Below are 26552 nucleotides of genomic sequence, written 5' to 3'. Positions count from 1 at the left end.
AGATTCTGGTGTATCCCACAGAATGTAAGGAATGGTCCTTGGAGGAACTGGAACCAGACAGATCATGGGCATTCTCTATAGAGCAGTGCTCTCCAGTAGAAATTTCTGTAATGGTGAAAAGGTTTTTTTTTTTTTTTTTAAAGATTTTATTTATTTATTCATGAGAGACAGAGAGGCAGAGGGAGAAGCAGGCTCCACGCAGGGAGACCAACATGGGACTCGATCCTGGGACTCCAGGATCACTCCCTGGACCAAAGGCAGGTGCTAAACCACTGAGCCACCCAGGGATCCCCAGTGGTAAAAAGGTTCTTTGCCCAAAATGGTAGCTGTAAAAAAAAAAAAAAAAAATGGTAGCTGTTAGCCACAATGGCATTAAACACCTGAAATGTAACTAGTGCAACTGAGACACTGAATTTCTTATTTTAATTAAATTGAAATAACTACATGTGGCTAGTGGCTCCTGTACTGTACAGCACTGCTTTAAAGGCTTGCCACAGGGCAGTCCGGGTGGCTCAGCAGTTCAGCGCCACCTTGGGCCCAGGGCCTGATCCTAGACACCCTGGATCGAGTCCCACGTAGGGCTCCTTGCAAGCCTGCTTCTCCCTCTGCCTGTGTCTCTGCCTCTCTCTCTCTCTCTCTCTCTCTCTTTCTCTCTCTCTGTCATGAATAAATAAATAAAATCTTAAAAAAAAAATGCCTTGCCACTAACATGACTCAATTCCATTTATTCTCAGTTCAAAATTGCAAATCTCTTGGGGGGAAAATACAAACAGTGCAGCTGGGATCCCATTCTGGATCAATCAGGTATAGGTAGGATCACATAGGACAGAAATGGCTGCTGAGTGCTTATTTGTGTGTATTTGAGGTCATTCTTTGACCACAAGGGGAATCATTTTAAGCTGAGGTCTATTATAAGATGGAGTGATGAATTACTTAGTAAGACTAGTGTGCCATATCAAAAAGCCCCTACAATAAATCAGTGGCCTAAAGAACAGAGACATTTACTTCTCTCTTATGTAACTATTACAAGGTGAGTAATTTCAGTTCAAAGGAGTAGCTCTCATCCATATGATAATTAAGAGATTCGGGTTCCTTCAAGATACTTGCTCTGACATTCTTCAGTCTTATTGCATAATCAAATTAGATCAGAGTGGATTTCCGCCAAGGGAAGGGGAAAATGAGAGAATGTCCACAGTCTTAATATCTGAACCCAGAGATAGTACACAATATTTCTTATGTTGCCCTAGAGAGAACTTAATCACAAGGACATTGCAAGGGAGGCTGGGAAATGTAGATTGGCGATGTACCCAGTAATACTGAAAGAATGTTTTGGTGGACCATTATTATTATGGACAACTAATTTGGTGGAAAATTATTACAAGTAGTTAGATTTTAAAAATAGTAATACGTATTTCCTGCTTTCAAGGTTATCTCGTTTGGTGAGGACATAGATGAATATTTAACTAGCAATAAATAAGGAACATGTTGTAAGAATCCAAAGAATGACTTGAAATGGTATTTCTATTTTTTTTTTTAAGATTTTATTTATTTATTCATGAGAGATGCAGAGAGAGAGAGAGGCAGAGATACAGGCAGAGGGAGAAGCAGGCTCCATGCAGGGAGCCCGACATGGGACTCGATCCTGGGTCTGCAGGATCATGCCCTGGGCTGAAGGCATGCGCTAAACCGCTGAGCCACCCGGGATGCCCTGAAATGGTATTTCTCAAACCATAAGACACATATGAATCACTTGAGGCTCTTTAAAATGCAGATTTTGATTCAGTGGGTTTGGGGTGAATGAGGCCTTGAGATACACTTTCCTAAGAAGGTTCCATGTGTTGCCATACTCCAAGTCCTCGAACCATATTTTGAGTAGCAGCAAGTAGTTGCAGATTCAGCAAAGGGAATGGCAGCTAAGCTACACCTACGTGTTATGGTGATTAAGAGTCCAAGTTTTGTGGGGCACCTGGATGGCCCACTCAGCTAAGCACCTGACTCTTGGTTTGGCTCAGGTCATGATCTCCAGTGGTGATCTTATGGTTGTGATCTCCAGATGATGAGATCAAGCTCCATGTCACACCCCATACCCACCCCGTCCACAGCGCAGAGTCTGCTTAAGACTGTCTCTCTTCTCTACCCCTCCCCCTTGTGTTCTTACTCAAATAAGTAAGTAAATCTTCTGGGGAAAAAAAAGAGAGTCCAGATTTGGATGTTAGACATCCTATGTTTAATTCCAAATTCTGTGAACTACTGGCTGATTTAAATTGCTAACCTTTAAGCAAGATCTTTAAGATCTTAAGTAACATAGAACCTAATCTGGATGTAACAATAAAAGAAACCAAACAATAAATGATTGGCTCATTGATGCAGGGATTCAGCAGATTTCTTGCAAGTTTTGATCAGAAGGGGTTCTGGTTCTATTATTCTCTAATTCTCTTCACTCTGCCCTTTGTCTTCAGGCTGGCTTCTTTAGTGGTAAAGTAAGAAGATGGCAAATCTACCATTTCACAAAGAAAGTGTAGTTTATATTTTTTTTTTCTGTAACTGAATATACTTCATGAGTCTCTACCTCAGTGCGTAGTAGGGAAAGTCTTCATATTGACAATTAATAGTACTTCCATTTCTTCTTTGGTAAGAATTTCAAGTAAATGCCGTATCTTCTGAGTTTTCTTTTTCTCATTCTACTTAATTTACCAAATAGATTCATAATGATAATGGTAGGAGGGGTTACGTGCCCTAAAGACAATGGAGGAAAGACTACTTGTGTTCAAACTTTGTGTTCTATATTCTTACCATCTGCTTCAGGATGTTTGACATTTGCTCCTGATCTCTTGGATTGGTATTTACTGTGGTACAGCAAGCATCTCCCTTGATGATGCTACACTGCCCACTAAGGCTCAATCTTTGTCTTTCCATTCTGTGCCTCTACAGTGGGTTGGTCCCTTGCTCTCAACTTCCCCAGAGCATGTGAGTTATATGCCTCAAACTTGGCATAAGAGCTGAGAGCAGGTCAGGAATGATTCAGTTCCTTTCCCTATAATATCACCATGTTTTGTTCTGATGGGATCACACCCCCCCACCCATTGGGGGAACATCCTAAAGGGCAATTTTTTCCAATGACAGAGAAAAACTACTCTGCTTTCAACTTTCTCCTCAACCCCATCCTCATGAGATTTTATCTTGAAATACATGCACATCTGATTCCTTGTTTCCACTAAGCCAGAAGGGCTGCTGCTTCTTGCCTGCATAGTACTCTCCTCTTCCTCATATTCTGAGTCTCCTCTGTATTGCCTTTGGTTTTTTTTCTTTTTTAAAGATTTTATTTATTTATTCATGAGAGACATAGAGACAGAGAGAGAGGCAGAGACACAGGCAGAGGGAGAAGCAGGCTCCATGCAGGGAGCCCAATGTGGGACTCGATCCCGGGACTCCAGGATCACACCCTGGGCCAAAGGCAGGCGCTAAACCGCTGGGCCACCCAGGGATCCCCTGGATTGCCTTTGTATTGTGGCTTTTGGCACAGTGTCATATTCAGACATCAATGTTTAGAATTTGATATTTAACAAGAAATTGAGAGAACCCCTTTCTCTGTGAATAAAGCTGAACTGTTTAGGCAGCTGTCTTGTTAAAGAATCAAATAATTAAAAAAAAAAAAAAGAATCAAATAATTCTACTTGGGAGCCTTGAAGCTGAAAATGAAAACTTTGTTTTCGGTGGTATCTATCTTCTATCTGAAGAAGTGAATGTCACTGATTCGATGAATGGATAGTGTGGTAGCTGTGAACTCTGTTGACTTGGCTAAGCTGAATCCGCTCCCAATATGCTTCTAGCCAGAGTAGACCACAAGGAAGATTCTTATGGGAGATTTCCAGGGCAGAAGCAAAGCAGGTGTCTTATAGTGTGAGCTATATGTGGTCACTTATCTATGACTTTGCAGCTGCTTTAACTTCCCTTGAATCCTCTTGAAAAGTCTCCCAACTCCTGGGCCAGGTGGAAGTATTTAGTTCCACGAAGGCCTCAGCTTCTGCAGGACACGAGGTACCACCAAGGTCAGAAGCAACAAGACTGACATGGGTTTTGGTCCTGAGCTCCAGCTCCACCTGTCCTTGCTGTCTTCTACTTTGCAGTCGCCTTCCCTTGCTGCCTGACTGTTCTATGAACTTCAAGCTCCAGCATCTGATGCACAGAAACAGCCTTACAGAGACTGCTTAAACTAGTTCCTTGATTGCATAATGTCAAATTCCTGTAAAAATACATACCACAAACACAGTTCTTCTTTCTCAGAACTGTGACTTATATGTAAGGCAACAAAATTTTTTTAAGACTCTTTAAATTTATTTTTTCATGAGAGACACAGAGAGAGAGAGAGGCAGACACATAGGCAGAGGGAGAACAGGATCCTTGCGGGGATCCTGATGCGGGACTTGATCCTAGGACCCCACAATCACACCCTGAGCTGAAGGCAGACACTCAACCACTGAGCCACCTAGGTGTCCCTAAGGCAGCAAATTTCAATGACTATAAAGTTACTTCCCAAAATATTCTTTAAAAGTATCATTTCCGTGGGGCACCTGGGTGGCTCAGCTGGTTGAGCATCTGCCTTTGGCTCAGGTCATGATCCCCTATTGGGCTCCCTGCTCCGTGGGGAGTCTGCTTCTCTCTCTCCCTCTGTTCCTCCCGCTGGCTTGTTCTTGCTTTCTCAAATAAATAAATAAATAAAATATTTTTTAAAAAAAGTGTCGGGGTGCCTGGGTGGCTCAGTGGTTGAGCGCCTGCCTTCGGCACAGGGTGTGATCCTGGAGACCCGGGATCGAGTCCCACATCGGGCTCCCTGATTGGAGCCTGCTTCTCCCTCTGCCTGTGTCTCTGTGTCTCTCATGAATAAATAAATAAAATCTTTTTTAAAAAGTGTCATTTCTGTTATGGTAGCAAAAAGCTACAGATATCTTAGAGCTTACACTATGATACCGCATCCTGAAAAAAAGATCTATTTCTCCAACCTATACTTCACTCTGATTGGAACAATTTAAGTCACATATTCCACTTTGAGTCAATCTCCTGTCATAAAAAAAGAAGAAAAAAAAGCATTTATTGGTTTAGGCTTTAGTAAAGTGTCATTTATAGACTAATCACTGTGACAAGGTGAGTTGCAAGATTACAGTAGCAATAGGTAATCATGGATTTTCCCTGTCACCTGAAATGCAGTCATTTTATATTTTAAGTATGCTTCCCATTGCTTGTCATTTGGAGGGTCAATTTATCACGTAGTTGGGCAGACAATGAGTAAGTATCCAGAAGCCATTTTGAACATCTTCCAGTTCAACAGAAACTATTAAACTGAACTATGCAAGCCGTTAAAGTTGCCAGAGTTGTCAGAGACAAAAGACTATTTCTCATGGCAAGCACTATAGATCCATATGTCATCTCAGTAACAGGGACTCAACCTCTTCTTTCTCTTCTGAGGCTAGACTTCAGAAAGAGACCCACAACAACTGTGTCACCTGACAGATGGACTGTGCGGGGATGCTTTGATAGTTTACCAAGCTGCTGTTGATCCTTTATCTCTAGATGAGCATAACAGTACTGTTGTAACATGCAGCCTTTTAATTTCAAATCCTAAATTCTCCTCTTGTTTAAAGAGCAATTGGAGTTGTTCTTTCTTTCTTTTTTTTTTTTTAAAGATTTTTATTTATTTATTTGAAATAGGGAGAGTACAAACAGGGGGAAGAGCAGAGGGAGAGAGAGAGAAGCAGAGGCCCAAATGAGAGGGGAGTCAGACACAAGGGCTTGAGCCCAGGACCCTGGGATCATGACCTGAGCTGATGGCAGGTGCTTAACTGATTGAGCCACCCAGGCTCAGTTATTTCTACTTCCAGAAAAAAAAATCAAAAGGAAAAAAACGAACAAACCTATGTAGAGGAAAAAAGGAGGACCGGCTCAAATTCCTTGGCTATCAAGACAGGACATAGGAAAGAATATATATAAGAATATATATATATAGAATATATATAAGAATATATATAAGAATATATATATAAAGCATATGTATTCTTTTGGGTAAGGTTTTATATCTCTACTGGTAGTAAACAAATGTGCACACTTTGAGAAAACTTATCCTATGATTTGTGTGCTTTTCTGTATGTTATTTCAATTAAAATCAGAGATTTTTGTTTGTTTTTAGAGTGGGGCATGCAGAGAGAAATATATAGAGAGAATCCCATACAGGCTTCACACTCAGCCCAGAGTCCGACACAGGGCCTGATCTCACACACCTGAAATCATGACCTGAACCAAAATCAAGAGTTAGATGCTCAACTGACTGAGCCACTCAGGTGTCTGGAAACCAGTTTTTAAAAAATCATATATTGGGGTTCCACAATGACTCAGTAAAGCATGAGACTCTTGATCTTGGAGTGATGAGTTATGAGTTTGAGCCCCCATTGGGTGCAGAGATTATCTATATAAACAAATAACTTTTAAAAATAAAATGAATAGGGCAGCCTGGGTGCCTTAGCGGTTTGGTGCCGCTTTCGGCCCAGGGTGTGATCCTGGAGACCCAGGATCGAGTCCCACATCGGGCTCCCTGCATGGAGCCTGCTTCTCCCTCTGCCTGTGTCTCTGCCTCTCTCTCTGTGTGTGTCTCTCATGAATAAATAAATAAATATTTTAAAAAATAAATAAAATGAATACATTTAAAGCTACCATTAATTTCTCAAAAGATTTTACTGATTTCTTTGAAAGAGAGGGCATGCACATGCATGAGTCACGGGGTGGGCAGAGGGAGAGGGAGAAGCAGACTCCCTGCTTTGCAGGGAGGCCAATTCAGAGCTTGATTCCAGGACCCTGAGATCATGGCACCAGCCGAAAGCAGACGCTTAACCAACTTAGCCACTCAGGTATCCCTGAAAGGTACTGTTTAAACAAAAATAAAATTCTGCTTGACTAGAATAAAAAAGAGATCAGAACCCCAACAGATTCACCTTTAAAGGATGAGTAGGATTTTGATAGCACAGTGAAGGAAGATCATGAGTTCAGGTTTGGGGTTTTTTCATTTTTTCTTTTTCTTTATTAAGTTTTAAAGGGAACTAAGAGGACAAACTATTTGATTAATCTGATGGCAAGAAGTATCATTTTCTCAAGATGTTCTGATGAGGCTTCTCATATGCCTCAAAGGTTATTAGCTTATTCAAAAATGTGGTCAAAATGCATAGCTGCCCCAGGAGTGGAAAGCTGCTGCTCCAAAGGAGAATCTCCTAGAAATCTCCAGGTTCCCAGATTCGGGCTCAGCTTGCATCATATGGAATAAATGTAGGACTCATTCAGGAAATGAGAAATGAGCTTCTTGAGGCAGATTGTAAGCACAAGGCCTCCTGTGGGTGCTGACTTGGGAGACTCATTGAGAACTGCTGTTCTACACAGACTAAGGTGGATCTTAGCAGCCATATTAATAGTACATAACCTGTCCTCCCACATTGCCCTACCTCAGCTAATTAACTGAGCCAGGTAGGACTTAGGATTTCATGATACACAAACAGTGTGAGGATGGGTGAGTTATCCAGATTGGCTTTTATCTGTGAGGACCTACTCTGGTCTAAATTGGGGAAGGACAGGTAGTTTAATAAATTTGGGTTCTTGTTAGGAAAATGAAAGAAAAAAATGGAGAGATTTTAAAATTCATTATATCAAGTACCCTAATGATTAGATACCCCAAGTCAGGTTGCTATCAGGATGCTGAAGAACAAATCATAAACAAACAAAAAATATCCGCTACACCAAGTACCATATTTCATACATTCTAAGACGTACTTCCCATTTTACCATCTTAAACTAGGATGAGTTTTATTTATTTATTTATTTATTTATTTATTTATTTATTTTTAAGATTTACTTATTTATTCATGATAGACATAGAGAGAGAGAGAGAGAGTGGCACAGACACAGGCAGAGGGAGGCCCCGATGCAGAACTTGATCCCAGGACCAGGATCATGCCCTGAGCCAAAGGCAGATGCTCAACCCCTGAGCCACCCAGGCATCACAAGAGTTTGGGATTTTACTTTGTGTGCAAGCTAACGAATTTTTACTTGTTACTATTACCATAAAGAATGGCAAAAGCCATGAGAATTTTTGAGGTTACAGACTATTTCTCAAGGCAAAAGCAGTAGGTGGAGTGTCAGTACAATGTCCACGAGGTTCTCCATACCTCCTAATTACCACAAGGCAATACAAGTGGTTAGAAGGATAAAGGGGGTTGTGTTATAGGAGAATTGTTTAGCTGGGAGATTTCCCACTTTTATAGTGAGTGGGCTAGTAGACCAACTCATTACCTCAGCAAACACAGCCCTCTGAAATGGCCTGGGAAAGAGCAATCAGGGCTGTGCATTCTGGGCATGACCTGCAAGGGTGTGGATGTGCAGGGTCATGATGGATTACCTATCCCATAAAACTGTATTGAAAAACACAGATAACATTATCTGAGTCCAAAAATAATTCCAAAGAGTTGGTCTGCCAATATAAAACCATTTTATCCAATCATTTTAGCCAATTTATTGAGCTGTTTTCTTTTTTATGAATGGCAGATATGCAGTTGTTCCAATCATGAGAGAGCCACACTGTATAGTAATGTAAGTTTTGAAAGCAAAGTTATAAAACTGTAAGAAAATTAACACATTATTAATTTTGTATTAAGTATCACTCACCTATGGGATGCTTGGGTGGCTCAGCTGTTGAGCGTCTGTCTGCCTTTGACTTGGGGCATGATACAGGAGTCCTGGGATCGAGTCCTGCATCGGGCTCCCCACAGGGAGCCTGCTTCTCCCTCTGCCTGTGTCTCTGCCTCTCTCTGTGTCTCTCATGAATAAATAAATAAAATCTTAAAAAAAATATCACTAACCTAATGCCTATGTAGAGAAAGGTTATCCATTTCTGTAAACATCTTGTACATGATGTTCTACAGATTAATACTTAGGAGGTAAGACAATAATGATATAAAACATCTTACATGGTTCTTACTGTGCAGTTATTAGATTTTCACAGGAAAGGACACCTGGGTGGCTCAGCGGTTGGGGACCTGCCTTCAGCTCAGGTCGTGATCCCAGGATCCAGGAATGAGTCCCGCATTGGGCTCCTTGTGAGGAGCCTGCTTCTCCCTCTGCCTGTGTCTCTGCCTTTCCCTCTCTCTCTGTGTGTCTCATAAATAAATAAATAAATAAATAAATAAATAATTTAAAAAAATAAGTGCTATTCACTAAGTAGAAGAGGATCATCATAAAGGTCTTCATCCTTATTGTCTTCATGTTGAGTTGAGTAGGCTGAGTAAGAGGAAGAGGAGGGGCCAGGCTTGCACAGAGACACAGGGATGGCAAAGGCAGAAAGGTGGAAGAGTTGGGAGGGGAGGTCCGGGGGGGTGGGGTGCAGACACATGCTGTGTAACTTTATGGAAATACACTGTGATTTCTGTCTGACTTCCTGCTCTTTCATTTTTCTAAAAATACTTCTATGTGGTACTACTTCTTCCACGGTTCGCTTTAGTTTCAGTGCCCATATCACAGAAGGGTCCATGTCATAAAGGAAGTCAAAAGCACTCTTGAATAATCAGAACCCTTCTGCCTGCTTGTCTAATGTCAGGTTGTTTTCTGGCACTGTTTCTTCTGTCCTCTCCATCATCTGGCATTTGTTTGGAAGCATTCAACTTTATTGTTTTCTGTTAATTCCTTTGGTGGTGATATCTACTAGCTCTTGAATTTCTCCAGGATCCATATCTTTTAAAAAAATATATTTTATTTAAATTCAATTTGCCAACATAGAACACTCAGTGCTCATCCCATCAAGTGCTCTTCTTAGTGCCCGTCACCCAGTTACCCCATCCCCCACCTTCCTTCCCCTTCTGCAACGCTTTGTTTGCTTCCCAGAGTTAGGAGTCTCTCATGGCTTGTCTTCCTCTCTAATTTCCCCCCACTCAATTTCCCTCCTTTCCCTTTTAGTCCCTTTCACTATTTCTTATATTCCACATGAGTGAAAAAATATGGAACACTTCACGAATTTACACGTCATCCTTGTGCAGGGGCCATGCTAATCTTCTCTGTATCGTTCCAATTTTAGTATATTTGCTGCCGAAGTGAGCACTCCAGAATCCATATCTTGAAACCTTTTACCCCTACCTTTTTTTTTTTTTGCCATAATTGATGTCTTTCATGATTTTCTTGGTTTTGTTGTAAATCCTGTGAAGTCAGGCACAATATTTGGACACAGTTTTCTCCAGCAGGAATTTATTGTTTCAGGCTTGATGGCTTTCACTGCTTTTTCTGTAAAACAGCAATAACATATTCAATAGTGTGATCCTCCCAGACTCCAAAGAATCTCTATTGGAATTCTCTTCCATAGCATTGACAGTTCTTTCCATAGAATACCATGTGTAACGAGTCTTAGGGGTCCTTATGACACCCTGACCTAGAGGTTGAATTGAAGACATTGTGTTTAGGGACAAGTAGACCACTTCAATGTCTTCTCTATTGAACACAAAGTTCTAGGTTGTCAGGGACATTGTCCAATATCAAAAGAACTTTAAATGGCAGTGCCTTATTAGCAAAGTACTTCCTGACATCAGGGATGAAGCATCAATGGAACCAATACAGGAAAAGGGTTTTTCCTTGTCCAGACTTTCTTGTTATACAATAAAAATGCAACTAGTGTTTATCTTTTCCCTTCCAGGCTCTGGAATTAGCAATTTTATAGCTAAGGGCAGCCTGGTCATAAACCTGATTGCATTTGCACAGAACGGTAAATTTAGCCTATCTTTCCTATCTTAAATACTGGTGTTCTCTTCTCTTCTTAATAAATGTCCTTTGTGGCATCCCCCACACACCCCCAGAATAAAGAACTTTTGTCTGCATCAAACACCTGTTCAGGCAGATATCCTTTCTCCTCAGTAATTTTTTAAAAATAACTTATTTATTTATTCATGAGACACACACACACACACACACACACACAGAGAGAGAGAGAGAGAGAGAGAGGCAGAGAGAGAAGCAGGCTCCCTGCAAGGAGCCCAGTGTGGGACTTGATCCCGGGATTCCAGTATCACGCCCTGGGCCCAAGGTAGGCACCCAACCCCTGAGCCACCCAGGTGTCCCACTCCTCAATAATTTTTTTCTTAAAGATTTATTTATGATAGACAGAGAGAGAGAGAGAGAGAGGGAGGCGCAGAGACACAGAAGGAGGGAGAAGCAGGCTCCATGCCGGGAGCCCGACGTGGGACTCCATCCCGGGACTCCAGGATCGCGCCCTGGGCCCAAGGCAGGAGCCAAACCGCTGAGCCACCCAGGGATCCCCATCACTCCTCAATAATTTTAATGGCATCTGAGAACTTATCAGCTGCCTCTTGGTTGGCAGAAGCCGCTTCTCCTATTATCTTGATTTTTTAAAGTTTTTATTTAAGCAATTTCTACATCCAATGTGGGAATTGAACTCACAACACCAAGATCAAGTCAGTTGCTCTTCTGACTAAGCCAGCCAGGCACACCTATCTTGATACTTTTTAAGCCAAACCACTCTTGAAATTTATCAAAACTTTTGTTGGCATTAAATTCTCCAGCTTTAGATTCTTCACATTCTTTTTGCTCTAAGTTGCTCCATAATGACTTCACTTTTTCTTGAATCATAGGAGTCTACAAGTATGACTTTTTTTTTTTTTTTTTTTTTTTAAAGATTTTCATTCATTCGAGAGAGGTAGTGCAAGCTGGGGTGGGAGGCAGAGGGAGAGGGAGAAGCAGACTCTCCACTCTGAGCAGGGAGTCCGATGCAGGGCTTGATCCCAGGACCCTGAGATCATAACCTGAGCTGAAGGCAGGTGTCTAACTGACCGAGTACCCAGGTGCCCCTAAATATGCCTTCCCTATAGGAATCCTGCATGCACATAAAGGGTGCATCTTCAAGATAAAAATGTATTTTGTGAAAAGTGAAAGGTTTTAATACCTGCTGGTGAAGCTACAGTGTCAGCTTCATGACTTTTCTTATTTTACAATGGTCCTTACATTGGATTAATTTATCTTGAAATGTTGGGTAACCACAGTTGCAGACCTCACACCAAGCAATTCAACTTTTTCTTGTAATGTCATGAATTTGCTTTTTGAGAGCTCTTTTAGCATCACTAGTGGCACTTTGGATTGTTGTTATCCGAGGTTTATGAAATAGCACTAAATGTGAAAAATGCACAAGAACCACAAGAGAGCTCTTTTTACTGCATTATACAATTTACTGGAGAGACAATTGCTTACATGATTAGCATCACTTGGCATCTTAAGCAGATATTTGCAACATTTGAGCTGCAATAGAAACAGGAGGCAAAGGGTGTCTGGACAGCTCAGTCAGTTGAACATCTGTCTTCGACTCAGGTCCTGATCCCAGGGTCCTGGGATCATGCCCGGCATCTAGCTCCCTGCTCAGTGGGGAGTCTGCTTCCCTCTCCCTCTGCTCCTCCCTCCTCTGTCTCAAATAAATAAAACCTAAAAATGAAAAAGCAGGTGAACTACTAAATTATTACAGTAATACACTATGTACTGCAGTTAATTTTATGCAGTTATGATTCAATATTGGATTTTTATGTTTACATCTCAACTACAAATGGTGTCCTGTATGATCTGTGTATGTATACCTTTTGATAAATGTTAACCTTTTTTTCTTTAAAGTCTATTTTTTAGTAATCTCTCCACCCAACGTAGGACTCAAACTCACAACCTGAAGATCAATAGTTGCACAGTCTTCCGACTGAGCCAGCCAGGCACCCTTATTTTATGGTTCTTGAAATGCAATTGATTTTGTAGGTTGACCTTGTATCCTGTGATTTTGCTTCTCAGTCCTAGTAGCTTTTCCTATTTAGCAGTGCTACTATTTTCTGTGTATTATATAGGGTTTTCTATATAGGTAATTGTCTATGGATAATCTCACATTTACTTCTGCTTTTCTAATTTATATGTCTTAAATTTCTTTTGTTTGCCAAATCACCATGATCAGAACCTCAAATACAAGGTTGAAAAGAAATATACAGGGATCCCTGGGTGGCGCAGCGGTTTAGCGCCTGCCTTTGGCCCAGGGCGCGATCCTGGAGACCTGGGATCGAATCCCACGTCGGGCTCCTGGTGCATGGAGCCTGCTTCTCCCTCTGCCTCTCTCTCACTGTGTGCCTATCATAAATAAATAAAAAATTAAAAAAAAGAAATATACATATTGTTTCCAATCTTGCAGAAAGTGTTGTCTCCTACCATTAGGTGTGTTCTTAGCTGTACATTTTTTATAGTTGTCTTTTATCAGGCTGAGGAAGCACCCTTCTACTTATTTGCTTAGAATTTGATTATGATGTGCTTTGGTGTGATTTTGCATCTGTCCTGCTCTAGGTTCGTATTTCTTGGATCTATGGGTTTATAGTTTTCATTATTGTACAAGGAAGTAGTGGTAAACAAGTGGACAGATTTTGTGGACTGATTTGAAATGCTGTTTGCCTAGCATTCAATTAAGAAAGCACTTCCTGGGATCCCTGGGTGGTGCAGCGGTTTGGCACCTGTCTTTGGCCCAGGGCACGATCCTGCAGACCCAGGATCGAGTCCCACGTTGGGCTCCCGGTGCATGGAGCCTGCTTCTCCCTCTGCCTCTGTCTCTGCCCCTCTCTCTCTCTCTGCGTGTGACTATCATAAATAAATAAAATTAAAAAAAAAAAAGCACTTCCTGTTTTTTTTTTTTTTTAATTTTTATTTATTTGTGATAGTCACACAGAGAGAGAGAGAGAGAGAGAGAGAGAGAGAGAGAGAGAGAGGCAGAGACACAGGCAGAGGGAGAAGCAGGCTCCATGCACTGGGAGCCCGACGTGGGATTCAATCCCGGGTCTCCAGGATCGTGCCCTGGGCCAAAGGCAGGTGCCAAACTGCTGCGCCCCCAGGGATCCCACTTCTTTTCTGTTCTGTGTGGTTTGGATGATGATCCTGTATCATCATACCCCAAGACTGAGTCCGTGACTCAAGCTGAGTTAATCAGAAACCTTCCTGGGGCGTCTCTGTTGGAGTAACCAAAACAAAGTAACTTGACACTGTCTGCATTCTCCCAAGAGGTATGCAGCAAACTGCAGACACAAAGAATAAACATGAAAAGAAGGGCTGAACTGATCTAGAGAAAGCCCTGAAGGTATCAAGGCTCTGGAACTAGCCATGTGGAAGTAGCTCTACACTTGGATTTCTTAGTTTTGAAGGCTAATAAATTCTTTTGCTTATACTAACGTAAAGTCTTAAATTTTTGTCAACTGCAATAGAGTCCTAATGCTACACCAGGAATTTGGAATTTATTCTGGGAAAAGGTAGAGGTGTAATATATTTAGGTGTGCATTTTTTTTCGAAGATTTTATTTATTCATGAGAGACACACAGAAAGAGGCAGAGACACAGGCAAAGGAAGAAACAGGCTCCATGCAGGAAGCCCGATGCAGGAGTTGATCCTGAGTCTCCAGGTTCACACCCTGGGCCGAAGGCGGCGCTAAACCGCTGAGCCACCAGGGCTGCCCATAGGTGTACATTTTAAACAGACCCTAGTGTGGAAAACAAGGAAGGGGTCAAATTAGAGGCAGGAAGACCACTGTGACATTACTGCAGGCATCTAAGTGAACCTCATTAAACTCTAAAAACCTGAAGTAGTGGGATAATTAAACAGATACGGTAAATATTTAGAAAATAAGCTTGCTTAGAAATTGGTGACTGGTTGGATCTGGAAGGAGAGGAGTTTAAAAGCAATACCATGCTTCAGAGTTGAGATTTCAGATCATGAAGATGGAGTAGAAAATAGAGGAAGGGGGTACCTGGTTGGTTGGTACCTGATAGAGCATGCCAACTTTTGATCTCAGGGTCATGAGGTCAAGTGCCATGTTGTGTGTTAAGCTTGAGAGAAGAGAAGAGAGAAAAGAGAACAGAAAAAAGGAGGAACAGGAGTGGGTAGATTGCAGAAAGAGGAATAAACGCATATCTGATCACATTTTGACTGAGGAGCTGTGGAGGTCAGCTAAGTGAAAATGTTCATTATACAGGTAGAAACTCAGCTATGGACTGGAGATATGATAATCCTAACTCCCACATGGTAAATTAATTAATCTTTTTAAGATTTTATTTACTTATTCATAAGAGACACAGACATAGGCAGAGGGAGAAGTAGGCTCCTCAAGGAGAGCCCGATATGGGACTTGATCCCAGGACCCCGGATCACGACCTGAGCCAAAGGCAGATGCTCAACCACTGAGCCACCCAGGCATCCCTAAACTGATTAATCTTAAGAAAGAGGTAGTTTCCATAACTGAGAGTTTTAAAACAAATGTTTAATTTCAAGTATGTCATAATGCAGTTTTAAAAATTTTTTTTAAAAACTTTTTTTTAAAAAGATTTTATTTATTTATTCATGATAGACAGAGAGAGAGAGAGAGGCAGAGACACAGGCAGAGGGAGAAGCAGGCTCCATGCAGGGAGCCCGATGTGGGACTTGATCCCGGGTCTCCAGGATCATGCCCTGGGCCGAAGGCACGTGCTAAACCACTGAGCCACCCAGGGATCCTGATAATGCAGTTTAGAAATGATGCTTATTTGCAATGAAAAAAGTAAAAATAACAGTATTGTTAAATGACTTTAATATCTGGAGTATAGAACAAAACTGAATAAAAATAAATTACATTAGTTCTTACAAATTTTTGAATTTAAAAAAGTCTTATTATTTAGCTTTAATCTTATGAGGAATATTTGTTTCTTAGGGAAATGAAAGTTTGAAAGTTTAAATGATTTAACTCAAGAATGAGAAGACTCAAAAATATTCTGGAAAAAAGTTTTATTATTAAGAGAATTTAAATGAAGAAACTGATAGAAAGTGAAAGAAAATTACGTGCCCTTTCAAGACCTTTACATTCAATATTACAGTTCTTCATTTTCTTGATACAACTGTATCACTATCATAATTTTTCCTCTCGTGAATAAGAGGAAAAAAGAGGTGGGAAGTATCCTGAGGAAGAGAATGAGCAATCTGTGAATCCTGAGACTGAAACTAACTACAAAACATAAATGTGGAGGAAATCCGTGTGATTAGCAGAGAAGTGTTCAATGAGCAAGTCACTAGTAAGTCACATATGTTGTAACTAAAAAATGCTGAACACAGATCACATGCATTTCAGGGTCAATATACCATACCTTGCGAAGTTACTCAAATAGATTTTTTTTCTCTTTTTTCCTGACCATTTTGCTATATGAAAATGATCTACCTAAAACAAATATGTCACAATTAAGATCTTCAGTGACTCATCACTGCCTATAATGAATGTACTGTTTCATAAATAATTTTCAACTTATTTGTTGCCTATATATGTTTAATAGTCACTACAAAGAAACAATGTGTTAATGTGTTGAATAACACCAAGTACAAGATAATACAGTGGACAAATGTGCTAGAACAATGCTACTCCAAGCTTGAGCCTCTGACCACCAGCATAAGCATCATATTAGAGGTGAACATCTGTTTTAGTAGGTTATCCATGTGATTCTTACGAATTACGTTTTAGAAACACAGTTATAGAGAGCTAAAAAGGAGGGGACCTAATTTCTCTTAAGAGTCTCATTCTCCCAAGGGTATGGAAAACATGTGCTGTGCAGTAGGAAATGTTAAACCCTCTCAAAAGTGCTCTGTAATAAAAGGAACAGGGTTCAGATTTCTGACTCCTAAGGACCATTTAGCTGTGCTAGCTTATGGTGCTTTTGAAAGATGTAGCTTCAATATTATGAGTTATGGATATTTAACATATATATTAACATGTTTGTGTGTAAGTGGGCTTAAAAAATATATATGTATATATATAGCAGAACTGGAGCCACGCTAAATAACATTTAAGCAAGACTTTCGTTTTAAGTAGACGTAACAGAATTTTATGTTCATAAAAGTAACAATGCATAACTTACATTCATTTCACATACTCTAAAAAACAACACTTAAGAACAAAAAGTTGAAAAATATGAGAGGTAGTGGTACCTAATGAGTGACATTTTGACAGTCTATTAAATACTATGATTCAGAAGTTTATGGGAAAAAGGAAGCTAACTTCTAAGAGAATAAATATGAAAAGGTCAACCCATGATCTTGAGAAAAAAAGAAGGGAAGGAAAACTATTTTCAAAATGTACTTTTATAAAAATCATTAGGCATGCTTCAGTGATAATAAGAAGGTAATTACTCCTGATGGCATAAAAAATGAAAGGAAAGAAGTCCATGTTCTTGTTTTTTTGTTAGTCCTGGTCATTCCCACTCTGTTCTCCTTCATTGTTGCTGCCATGACTTTGGGGAACTTGGTTTAGTTATTCCAACTTGTTGAAGACTAAAAACTACATTACTAACAATTTTGCTTTATATATTGTGTTTTGGACAAAATTCATTTGTTGTAGTTATTGACTGGGCGGAGGAAGAATCAAATGGAGCCAATTCCCAGATAATGCTTATAATGCTGGTTTGGTGCACACACTTTGAGAACCCCTGCTTTAACGCAGTCATGAGTCACAAGGACTGGTAGTAGGCACTAAAATAAAACAGTACCTCCCTGTGTAGGTATTTAGGACATAGAATATTAGTTACACATTTGCCACCTGCTCAAAAAACAGCCAAATATGTATTAATCTTTAAGAATTACAACTGACAAAATTAGTAGTTGGAAGAAATTTCCTTCCAAAGATGAACCCAAAACCTAAATAATTTTTAAAAAGACAGTGTTTATTTGCTTACATTAGGATTGTTATATAGTTCAGTATTATGGGACCTACTCAAATAGCCTATTTAGGTTTTGATATCAATATTGTTGGACTAACTTGGAAATGAATAGTGTAAATTCAAAATTCTGCCTTCATTAAGTTAAAAATAAGAATTTCTAAATACTTTTTATCTTTGTGCTAAGATCATAAGTAATCTTACGTTATTTTTTAACCTGATTACTAAAAAACAAAATAGTAATAAAAAAATTCATCTGGCAAATGTACTGTGTTAAAAACATATTTCTATTAAAATTGTTCGTAAATTCTTAGATTTAGAGCACCTGATATCCGGACCCAGCTGAGCTTTTATTTTACAGATCAAAATGTACGGACAATACAATAATTAATGAAGCCGTTCTAGTTTAGCCTGAAGAGATTTAAAGTTTCCAGTGATGGCTTGTACCGCGACTGAAGAGCTCATAGACTGAAGCTCAACCAGATAACCACAAATGGCATCCAGGCACAAATTAGTAAATCTTCTCCTGCAAAGGAAGAGATACCTGATCAACTACAAATACATTTAGAAACATTTCCTACTTTAAGACTTTTCTCCAATTTCTGCTAACCTTAGTTAAGTCCCACAGAGAGGAAGGATCATATGATTAAGTAAATGGTAAATAAATGAAAACAGACAAGAAATCCACAGAATAGGTGAATTATCACATGACCATCGTGTTCCTTTGGAAGATTATTATAATGGGAAGGGAGGCAGTAACAATGACTCCTTAAATTAATATTATTTATATTCTTTTGGTCTTTTCAAACAAATATACCTTGAAATCAGGCCAATAATCTCACAAAGATATAACTGAATTGTCTAGATCACTAACTCAAAGGAAAAGGAGTTTAGAAGTAACTCACAAGTTATATCATTTTGAAATCAGGCCAATAATCTCACAAAGACATAACTGAATTGTCAAGATCACTAACTCAAAGGAAAAGGAGTTTAGAAGTAACTCACAAGTTATATCATTTTACCATTTTACCTACAGAAAGGATTCTAAGGGTTTTCAAAGGGTTGAAAAATGGAAAAAACTCTAACCTTTCATACACGCTGATATTCAAATAGTTAACCTCCATATCTTCCCGCATTCTAGCTTTGGTGCCTAGATACTTATTAGAAACATCTGAAAGCTTTTACTATACTACAAAATCTAATTCATAGTTACCTCTCACAATTTAAAACTTGGCTAGGATTCTCAACATATCTTGCCAATAGTACATGTATACAATCCAAAAGGTGCAGGGGCTTCTTCATTCTGTTCCAGAATGGATCCTATAAAGAAAATACGTACCATGAATTGTAAAGTAAAATATGTCAACCGATTTTTCAACTGTTTATGTTATTAAACCAGTCACCAGAGTACCAAGCAAAATTTCCCGATATTAAAATTAGCATTTAACACAGGAGCACTGTGACCCCGGGCACGCTGACAGCTCTCACTATTCTGTGAGGGCTTCCTGCACAGCATGGGGTGTGGGATGCCCTGTTTAGGGAGGAGAGAGTGGGATGGTGCCATTTTCCCCCTTGTCACCAGCACAGCGGCCCCCAGGAGAGGTGGGTGCTGCTTACATCAAATTCCACCCCTTTGTGCTTGGGAAGTGCTTATTTACTGAGACAAGTTTGACTCTGAGATAGTGTGACAGGCTTTGCTCCCAGAAGACCAGCAGAGGAAGCATCCCACATGCACCAAACCTAATGATTATAGAACACTTCAAAGCGTCACCTATAGTACTGGTGGGACTAGGACCAGGCTTTACTTTTTTTTTTCCTTTGGAATCAGGCTTATAGTTTTTTCTTTGCTTGTTAGTTTGTTTATCCATTTCCTTTTCTCTTTTTTGGGGGTTCAGGCTTCTTTTTTTCCCTTTCTCCCCCTCCCTTTTCTTTTGATTATCTGTTTGGTTTTTTGGGGTCCTTTTCTGTTTTGGATCAGGCTTTTTTCTTTTTTTTTTCTAGGCTGGCTTATTTTAACAAACAAATGAAAGCATGCATAGTTAAAGGTCCAAACACTCCTCATTGGAGGCAAGAAGGAGCTCTGGAGACTGACCAAAGAGGTAAAAGATCTGTACTGAGGACTATAGAACTCTTATGAAAAAAACGGAAAGACACTAAGAAATGGAAAAACAGGGATGCCTGGGTGGCTCAGTGGTTGAGCATCTGCTTTTGGCTCAGGGCATGATCCTGGGTACAGGGATCGAGTCCCATATCGGGCTCCCTGTGAAGAGCCTGCTTCTCCCTCTATGTGTCTGTCTCTCTGTCTCTCTCATGAAAAAATAAAATCTTAAAAAAAAAAAAAAAGGAAAAGAAATGGAAAAACAGCCCATGCTTATGGAATAGAAGAACAAATATTGTAAAACACCTATATTACCCAATCTACACATTCAATGCAATCCCTATCAAAATAACATCAGCATTTTTCACAGGGCTAGAACAAATAATCCAAAAATTTGTGTGGAACCAGAAAAGACCTCAAATAGCCAAAGTAATGTTGAAAAAGGACCAAAGCTGGAGGCATCACAATTCCGGACTTCAAGCTGTATTACAAAGCTATAATCAAGAAGACAGTATGGTATTGACACAAAAATAGTACAAAATAGAATGCCCCAAAATGGACCCACAACTATATAGTCAACTAATCGTCAACAAAGCAGAAAAAAAATACCCAATATGAAAAAAGTCTCTTCAACAAATGTTATTGGGAAAATGACAGCTACATGCAGAAGAATGAAACTGGACCATTTTCTTACACAGTACATAAAATTAAATTCAAAATGGTTTAAAGCCTGAAATGAGAGACAGGAATCCGTAAGAATCCTAAAAGGGAACACAAGCAGCAACCTCTTTGACATTGGCTAAAGCAACTTTTTTTTTTTTTTTTGAAGCAACTTCTTACTAGACATTGTCTTTAGAGGCAAGGGAAAAAGCAAAAATGAACTACTGGGATTTCATCAAGATAAAAAGCTTCTGCACAGGAAACAGTCAACAAAACTAAAAGGTAACCTACTGAATGGGAGAAAATATTTGCAAATGATACATTGATAAAGGGTTAGTATCCAAAATGTATAAAACACTTATCAAAAAACACTCAAAACCAAATAATCCAGTTAAGAAATGGGCAGAAGAGATGAACAGATATTTCTCCAAAGAAGACATACGAATGGTTAACAGACACATGAAAAAAAAATGCTCAACATCACTCAGTATCAGTTAAATACAAATCAAAACCACAATGAGATACCATGTCAAGAGGAAACACAGGTTCCTGAACAGGAAAATTACACGCTCTACAAAGTGGATTACTTTTCCTAAATAACATCACAAAGCAGTTTTCAATGATGTTCAAATATTAACCATGACCAGATAATAATTTAGTAACCACATAATATTAAAAGCTTAATTCTAGTTCTGGCTTTACCAGTACTAGCCATGTAACTTGAGCAGGTTATTTATTCAAAATCTCTGCCCCTGTTAGATGCTCACCTCCTATTGTAGGCTCATTTTGAGGCTTAAATGAAATATCTAAGCATCTTACAAAACAATGCATAAAGTTTTGATGGTACTACCATGAAGACATGATATAAGTCAGAAGGTTTCATTTGGATCTTTTAATTTAGGATTAAAATTATAGAACATATAGTCTGAGGAGGTTTGATATGGTGAGAAAGATTGTTTTGTAAATTGAGGTAGAACTGACAACATTGTATGTTTCAGGTGTACAACATAGTAATTTGTCATTTGTATACACTGGGAAATGATCAACATACTAAATCTAGTTGCCATGCCTCACCATCATAGTTACAAAGTTTTTTTCTTATAATAAGGAAGATCACTGATATTTTAGATGAAGTTATAGGGAATAAATACATTTTTATTTTGTTCTTGTAACACAAATGGTGATTCTTGATATAATGGGGTTAGGCTATCCACCAAGGGGAAAGCAAATACGTTTACTAAGAAATATTTAATTTTTATCATAATATACAGCAAAGCAACTCACCAATTTTAAAAGTCTAAAGTATAATAATTTCTTATATTCACAATGAAGCAAATTTCTGATGTAATTTTATCAGATGACAAGATACTTATACAATCAAAATATTCTCCTTTTATCTAGAAAAAGTTTGTTAACTTTAAATAGTTTATTTCATATTTCCCTTACCCGTGACTTGAACAAGTGATCATATACTTCCAGTAGTCTAGGTAATGGCACTCCAATTTCATTCATTGTCTGTATTACGAAACCTACATCCCAGTTCAAAGTACAAACTTGCTGCTCTAAAAACTGCACAATAAAATCTGGAGAAGGAAAAAATGTCAGAAATCAGAAGTGTTAACTCTTCTCCTCCCTGATAAAATAGCCATATTACATTGTGTAATTTTAGGGTATACAATATAATGTGATACAATATATATAGTGACATGCTTTTACTACTCCAGTAAGGTTAGTTAACATATCCTTCACCTCACATAATTACTCTTTTTTTGTTATACAATTGTTAACTCCTGGGGCACCTGGGTGCTCAGTCAGTTAAGCAGCTACCTTCAACTCAGGTCAGGATCCCAGGACCCACATCTCTCTGCTCAGTGGGGAGACTGCTTCTCCCTCCCTCTGCTCATGCTCACTCTTTTTCTCTCTTCCTCTCAAATAATCTTAAAAAAAAAAAAAAAAAAGTTAACTCCTGATACTAAAAAGTAGGCCTGGGATCCCTGGGTGGCGCAGCGGTTTAGCGCCTGTCTTTGGCCCAGGGCACGATCCTGGAGACCCGGGATCGAATCCCACATCGGGCTCCCGGTGCATGGAGCCTGCTTCTCCCTCTGCCTGTGTCTCTGCCTCTCTCTCTCTCTCTGTGTGACTATCATAAATAAAAAATAAAAAAAAAATTAAAAAAAAAAATTAAAAAAAAAAGTAGGCCTTATTCATAAATTAGCAGTTTCTAAAGAAAAATCTTTTGAAAACCAATTTAAAAAAATTTTTAAGCTTTAAAAAAAAAAAAGATTTTATTTATTTATTTATTCATGAGACACACACACACACACACACACACACGGAGAGAGAGAGAGAGAGAGAGAGAGAGAGAGAGAGAGGCAGAGACCAGGGAGAGGGAGAAGCAGGTTCCTTACAGGGAGCCTGATGTGGGACTCGATCCCCAGACCTGGGATCATGCCCTGAGCCAAAGTCAGACGTTCAACCACTGAGCCCCCCAGACGTACCCCATTTTTTTTATATCTAAGTTCTATATCAGAATAGGCAAATATAGAGATATAAAGTAGATTAGTGATTGCCTAGGGCATGAGTGGGAAGGAATAGGGAGTGACTGCTAATAGGTATGTGGTTTCTTTCTGGGGTGATGAAAATGGTCTAAATTTAACTGTGGTGACTGTTGCACAACTATGAATATGCTATAAATTTAAAGCAGTTAGGGAAAAAACTATATTTTGGTGAATTTGGAAAAATATAGAAAGGTACAAGAAATAGAGCCCATTTACAACCCCGCTATTGGAGAGAAGATCCACTGATATTTCTTTAGTATCTTGATGTACTCTCAATTTAACAGTTTTTCAGAAAAGAAGGGCTACTACATCCAGATTTTAGAAATATGAAATGTATTTTTTAAAGTGCCTCATCCCCTCAGATATATAAGTTATTTATTCTGATGGTTCTAATTTTGGGCCCATTCTCACTTTTTACTATCTGTCATATCATAAACAAGATTGTAACAGTAACAATCACATTCATATTTATGATACTCAAAATCTGAGACTGACCCATGTGAATACCCATGGGCAAGAGGAATCACTGACTGTCACTAACTGAACCTGCATCTCCCCTAGATCTACCATAAAAAAATTTTGCACAAGTAATCAAAATTCTAAAAACTCTAAACTTGTTCTAGTTTGAAGCCTGTTGGAGCTTGTTTGCCCTTGAAAGATGGACAAAGAAAAAAGAAAAAAAGGCCTCCTCTACCCTAAACTTTATTGTGCTCAAAAATTTAAAATCTAAGCCAAAGCAGAAACACTGTCAAAAGAAATTAAGTATGTCCTTTTGTTACATGTTTATTTTCTCTTTATTTTTCTTGATGAAATAGCATGGCAGGTTTAAACACCATACTTACAAGAAAAAAGGGTATGACTGTAATGGCTTTATTTCTTGACACTTCCAGGAATTAAGTTCTAAATCAGGGACGGGGTATAAACAAGTCTCTATTCTCATTAAATAAGCAAACAAACAAATGATTTAATGGAATGTGTTTTTCCTTGAGCATTTTCTTGGTTCTCAACATTTTTCAAAGACCCTATGTGGTTAACATCTTACTTTACAGATGTATTTAGGTTGATTTATTTTTTTTTTAAAGTAGGCTTCAAGCTCAGCATGGAACCTGTAGGTCTTGAACGCATGACCCTGAGATCAAGGCCTGAGCAGAGGTTGAGAGTTGGACACTTAATCAACTGAGCCATTCAGGCACCCTGATAATATTGTTTTACAACTGAAGAAAACATTATACATTGGCAAATGGCTAATAATTAGAGTCATATACATAACAATTATAGTAGTATAGTTGATTAAGGAGTTTAAAAAATTGCATTTTTAACACTATTATTCACTATTTTAATATTTTTTTAAAGATTTATTTATTTGAGAGAGAGACAGAGCGTGAGGGGAGGGGTAGGGACAAAGTGCGAAGGAGACTCCTTGAGCAGACCTGCTGAGCGGGAAGTGCAATTCAAGTGGGGGTTGATCCCAGAACCCTGAGATCACAACCTGAATCAAAAATAAGAGTTGGCCGCCCAACTGACTGAGCCACCCAGGTGCCCCAACTATTTGTTATTTTAAAGAAAAATAGGTCTTCAATATAATAAGAGCAGTTGAAGTAAGCACAGATTGCTTGTGCAGAAAAACACCAGACATTTTTTTTTCCTCTTTAAACTTGTAGAGGGTTACCAACAGTAGAAATCATTATGGTCTGTTAGCACTATCCCCAGAAAGATCTATAAACCTGCAAGGTTGGGCAGCCCAGGTGGCTCAGCAGTTTAGCGCTGCTTTCAACCCAGGGCGTGATCCTGGAGACCCGGGATCGAGTCCCAGGTCAGGCTTCCTGCATGGAGCCTGCTTCTCCTTCTGCCTGTCTTTCTCTCTGTGTACCTCATGAATAAATAATTTATCAAATAATTAAATAACTTAAATAATCTTTAAGAAATAATAAAAATAATAATAAAAAAACTTGCAAGGTCAAAGACCGTTTCATATCTATCAATAATTTCTGCTATCTCTGGAGGTCTTTCTTTCTGGAGAGGTAGAATTAAATTACTGAGCTGAATAGCAACAAAGAAATAATTCCCCTGTGCAGAACATTATTGTGCCATGTCAATGAAGAAAACCATCAAAAGAAAACAACACAAAACACCCATTTTAGCACTTAAGGCTATTGCTCACCTAAAGGAAAGAAGCGAGGTGTGCCGGCATAAATTTTGCCAAGGAGCACAACCTTGAGACTAAGCGCATGCATTCTATCAGGGGAGCTCAGTGTCACACTTTCATTCAATTCTGCAAGAAAAAGACATGCCATTAGAAACCCAAATTGTCTTTAATGTAAAATGTTTAAGTTGGCTATTTTATTCTGTTTCAATATCCTACAGATAACATTCTAATACGATGAGCAGATCCTGTTTGTTAGTGTCTGAAATACTTCTGTCTTACCAGGACATTGGTTATGGGATTTTCAGGAAAGTGTCTCAGAATCCCTTAAGAAGTACATTCACAAAATGACACCATCTTTTTCTCTGAGAGTCCTCTCCAATATAAATTGAGGTCATTCTCTAAGGGACCACCCTCCCCCATACCCGGGTACCTTCTTCCACTTACCCTCTACTTAGGTATATATAATTTTCATGAATTCTAGATATATGAAAGCCTCTAGCAGCTTCCATTCCTTTACCAAGTCACTAAATAATGTATGCTAATATACCTGTAGGTGAGCACTTACCTTTCTCTATGATATCTTGCCAAAGTGTCTGCACCAATATAGGGTCTGAATAACCAGCACAATGAATTATTGCAAGTTTACACTCTGCAAGTTTAAACGGGTCAGCAAATTCCCCATAAAGCTGTCAGAGAAAATGCCAACATTATACATACAACCAGAGGTCAAAAATCAGAAACAGTGATGCATTCCTTGAAAATTAAAAATGATCAAAGATTTTATCCATAGTTCCTAAAATACAATATATAAAGATGTGATGACATGCAGCTGGTCATAACTCCAATAGATTTCAACATGCGTGCCCCCCCTTTTTTTTGGTTGGCAGGGAGATACTGCAATAACATGTCTTTTATAATTAATGTTGTCTAAACCAGGGTTTAAAGAATCATGGAAACACAAATCTCAGGCTGCTTAATGGTACTTGGAGAAATGTCAAGAATTATTGAAAAAGGAACTGCTATCAAGAAAGGGAGAAGTTTGGAGAGATAAGCAAAGAAAGTCACTTTTCCAAGACAAGAAGCAAGGCAATAAAATAGATGGCAGGAGTTTTAACTAGGCCCAATGTGAAGCTGATAGATTCTTGATAGAAAATGACCTGGAAAGAGCAAGTTAGTTTTTCCTAAGAGTCAGATACCACAGCAGTGATTTGTCAGCCCAGCAATATGCTCCCCAGGATAGCTTATCTTAATTTTGTGGAGATAGATTAATTTTTCCCATGAAACACAAAGTAGAATGCAGAAGAAACAAGGAACTTGTACATATTAGGTGACTG

At 39.0% G+C, this 26552-nt stretch overlaps 1 protein-coding gene and 1 non-coding gene across 3 annotated transcripts in view; both read right to left on the bottom strand.

Annotated features, from left to right (window-relative positions):
* Positions 1 to 10016: 10016 nt before the first annotated feature.
* LOC112933559 (U6 spliceosomal RNA) lies at positions 10017 to 10123 on the bottom strand. Its single transcript, XR_003237692.1, has one exon. It is a non-coding gene; the product is annotated as a U6 spliceosomal RNA (small nuclear RNA).
* Positions 10124 to 15828: 5705 nt separating this feature from the next.
* NUP155 (nucleoporin 155) overlaps positions 15829 to 26552 on the bottom strand; it is a 66563-nt gene continuing 55839 nt past the window's right edge. For both annotated transcript variants that reach the window (XM_026016682.2, XM_072757061.1), the window contains 5 exons: positions 25784 to 25904; positions 25234 to 25344; positions 21961 to 22097; positions 18970 to 19076; positions 15829 to 18282 (listed from right to left, as the gene is read on the bottom strand). In XM_026016682.2, coding sequence (XP_025872467.2) covers positions 18144 to 18282; positions 18970 to 19076; positions 21961 to 22097; positions 25234 to 25344; positions 25784 to 25904 — 615 coding nt within the window. In that variant the 3' untranslated portion in view covers positions 15829 to 18143. The remainder of the gene's footprint in view (positions 18283 to 18969; positions 19077 to 21960; positions 22098 to 25233; positions 25345 to 25783; positions 25905 to 26552) is intronic.

Source organism: Vulpes vulpes, chromosome 4 (assembly GCF_048418805.1).
Source record: "Vulpes vulpes isolate BD-2025 chromosome 4, VulVul3, whole genome shotgun sequence".
NCBI classification, from domain to species: domain Eukaryota; kingdom Metazoa; phylum Chordata; class Mammalia; order Carnivora; family Canidae; genus Vulpes; species Vulpes vulpes.
This window is presented reverse-complemented; position numbering and strand designations above follow the sequence as displayed.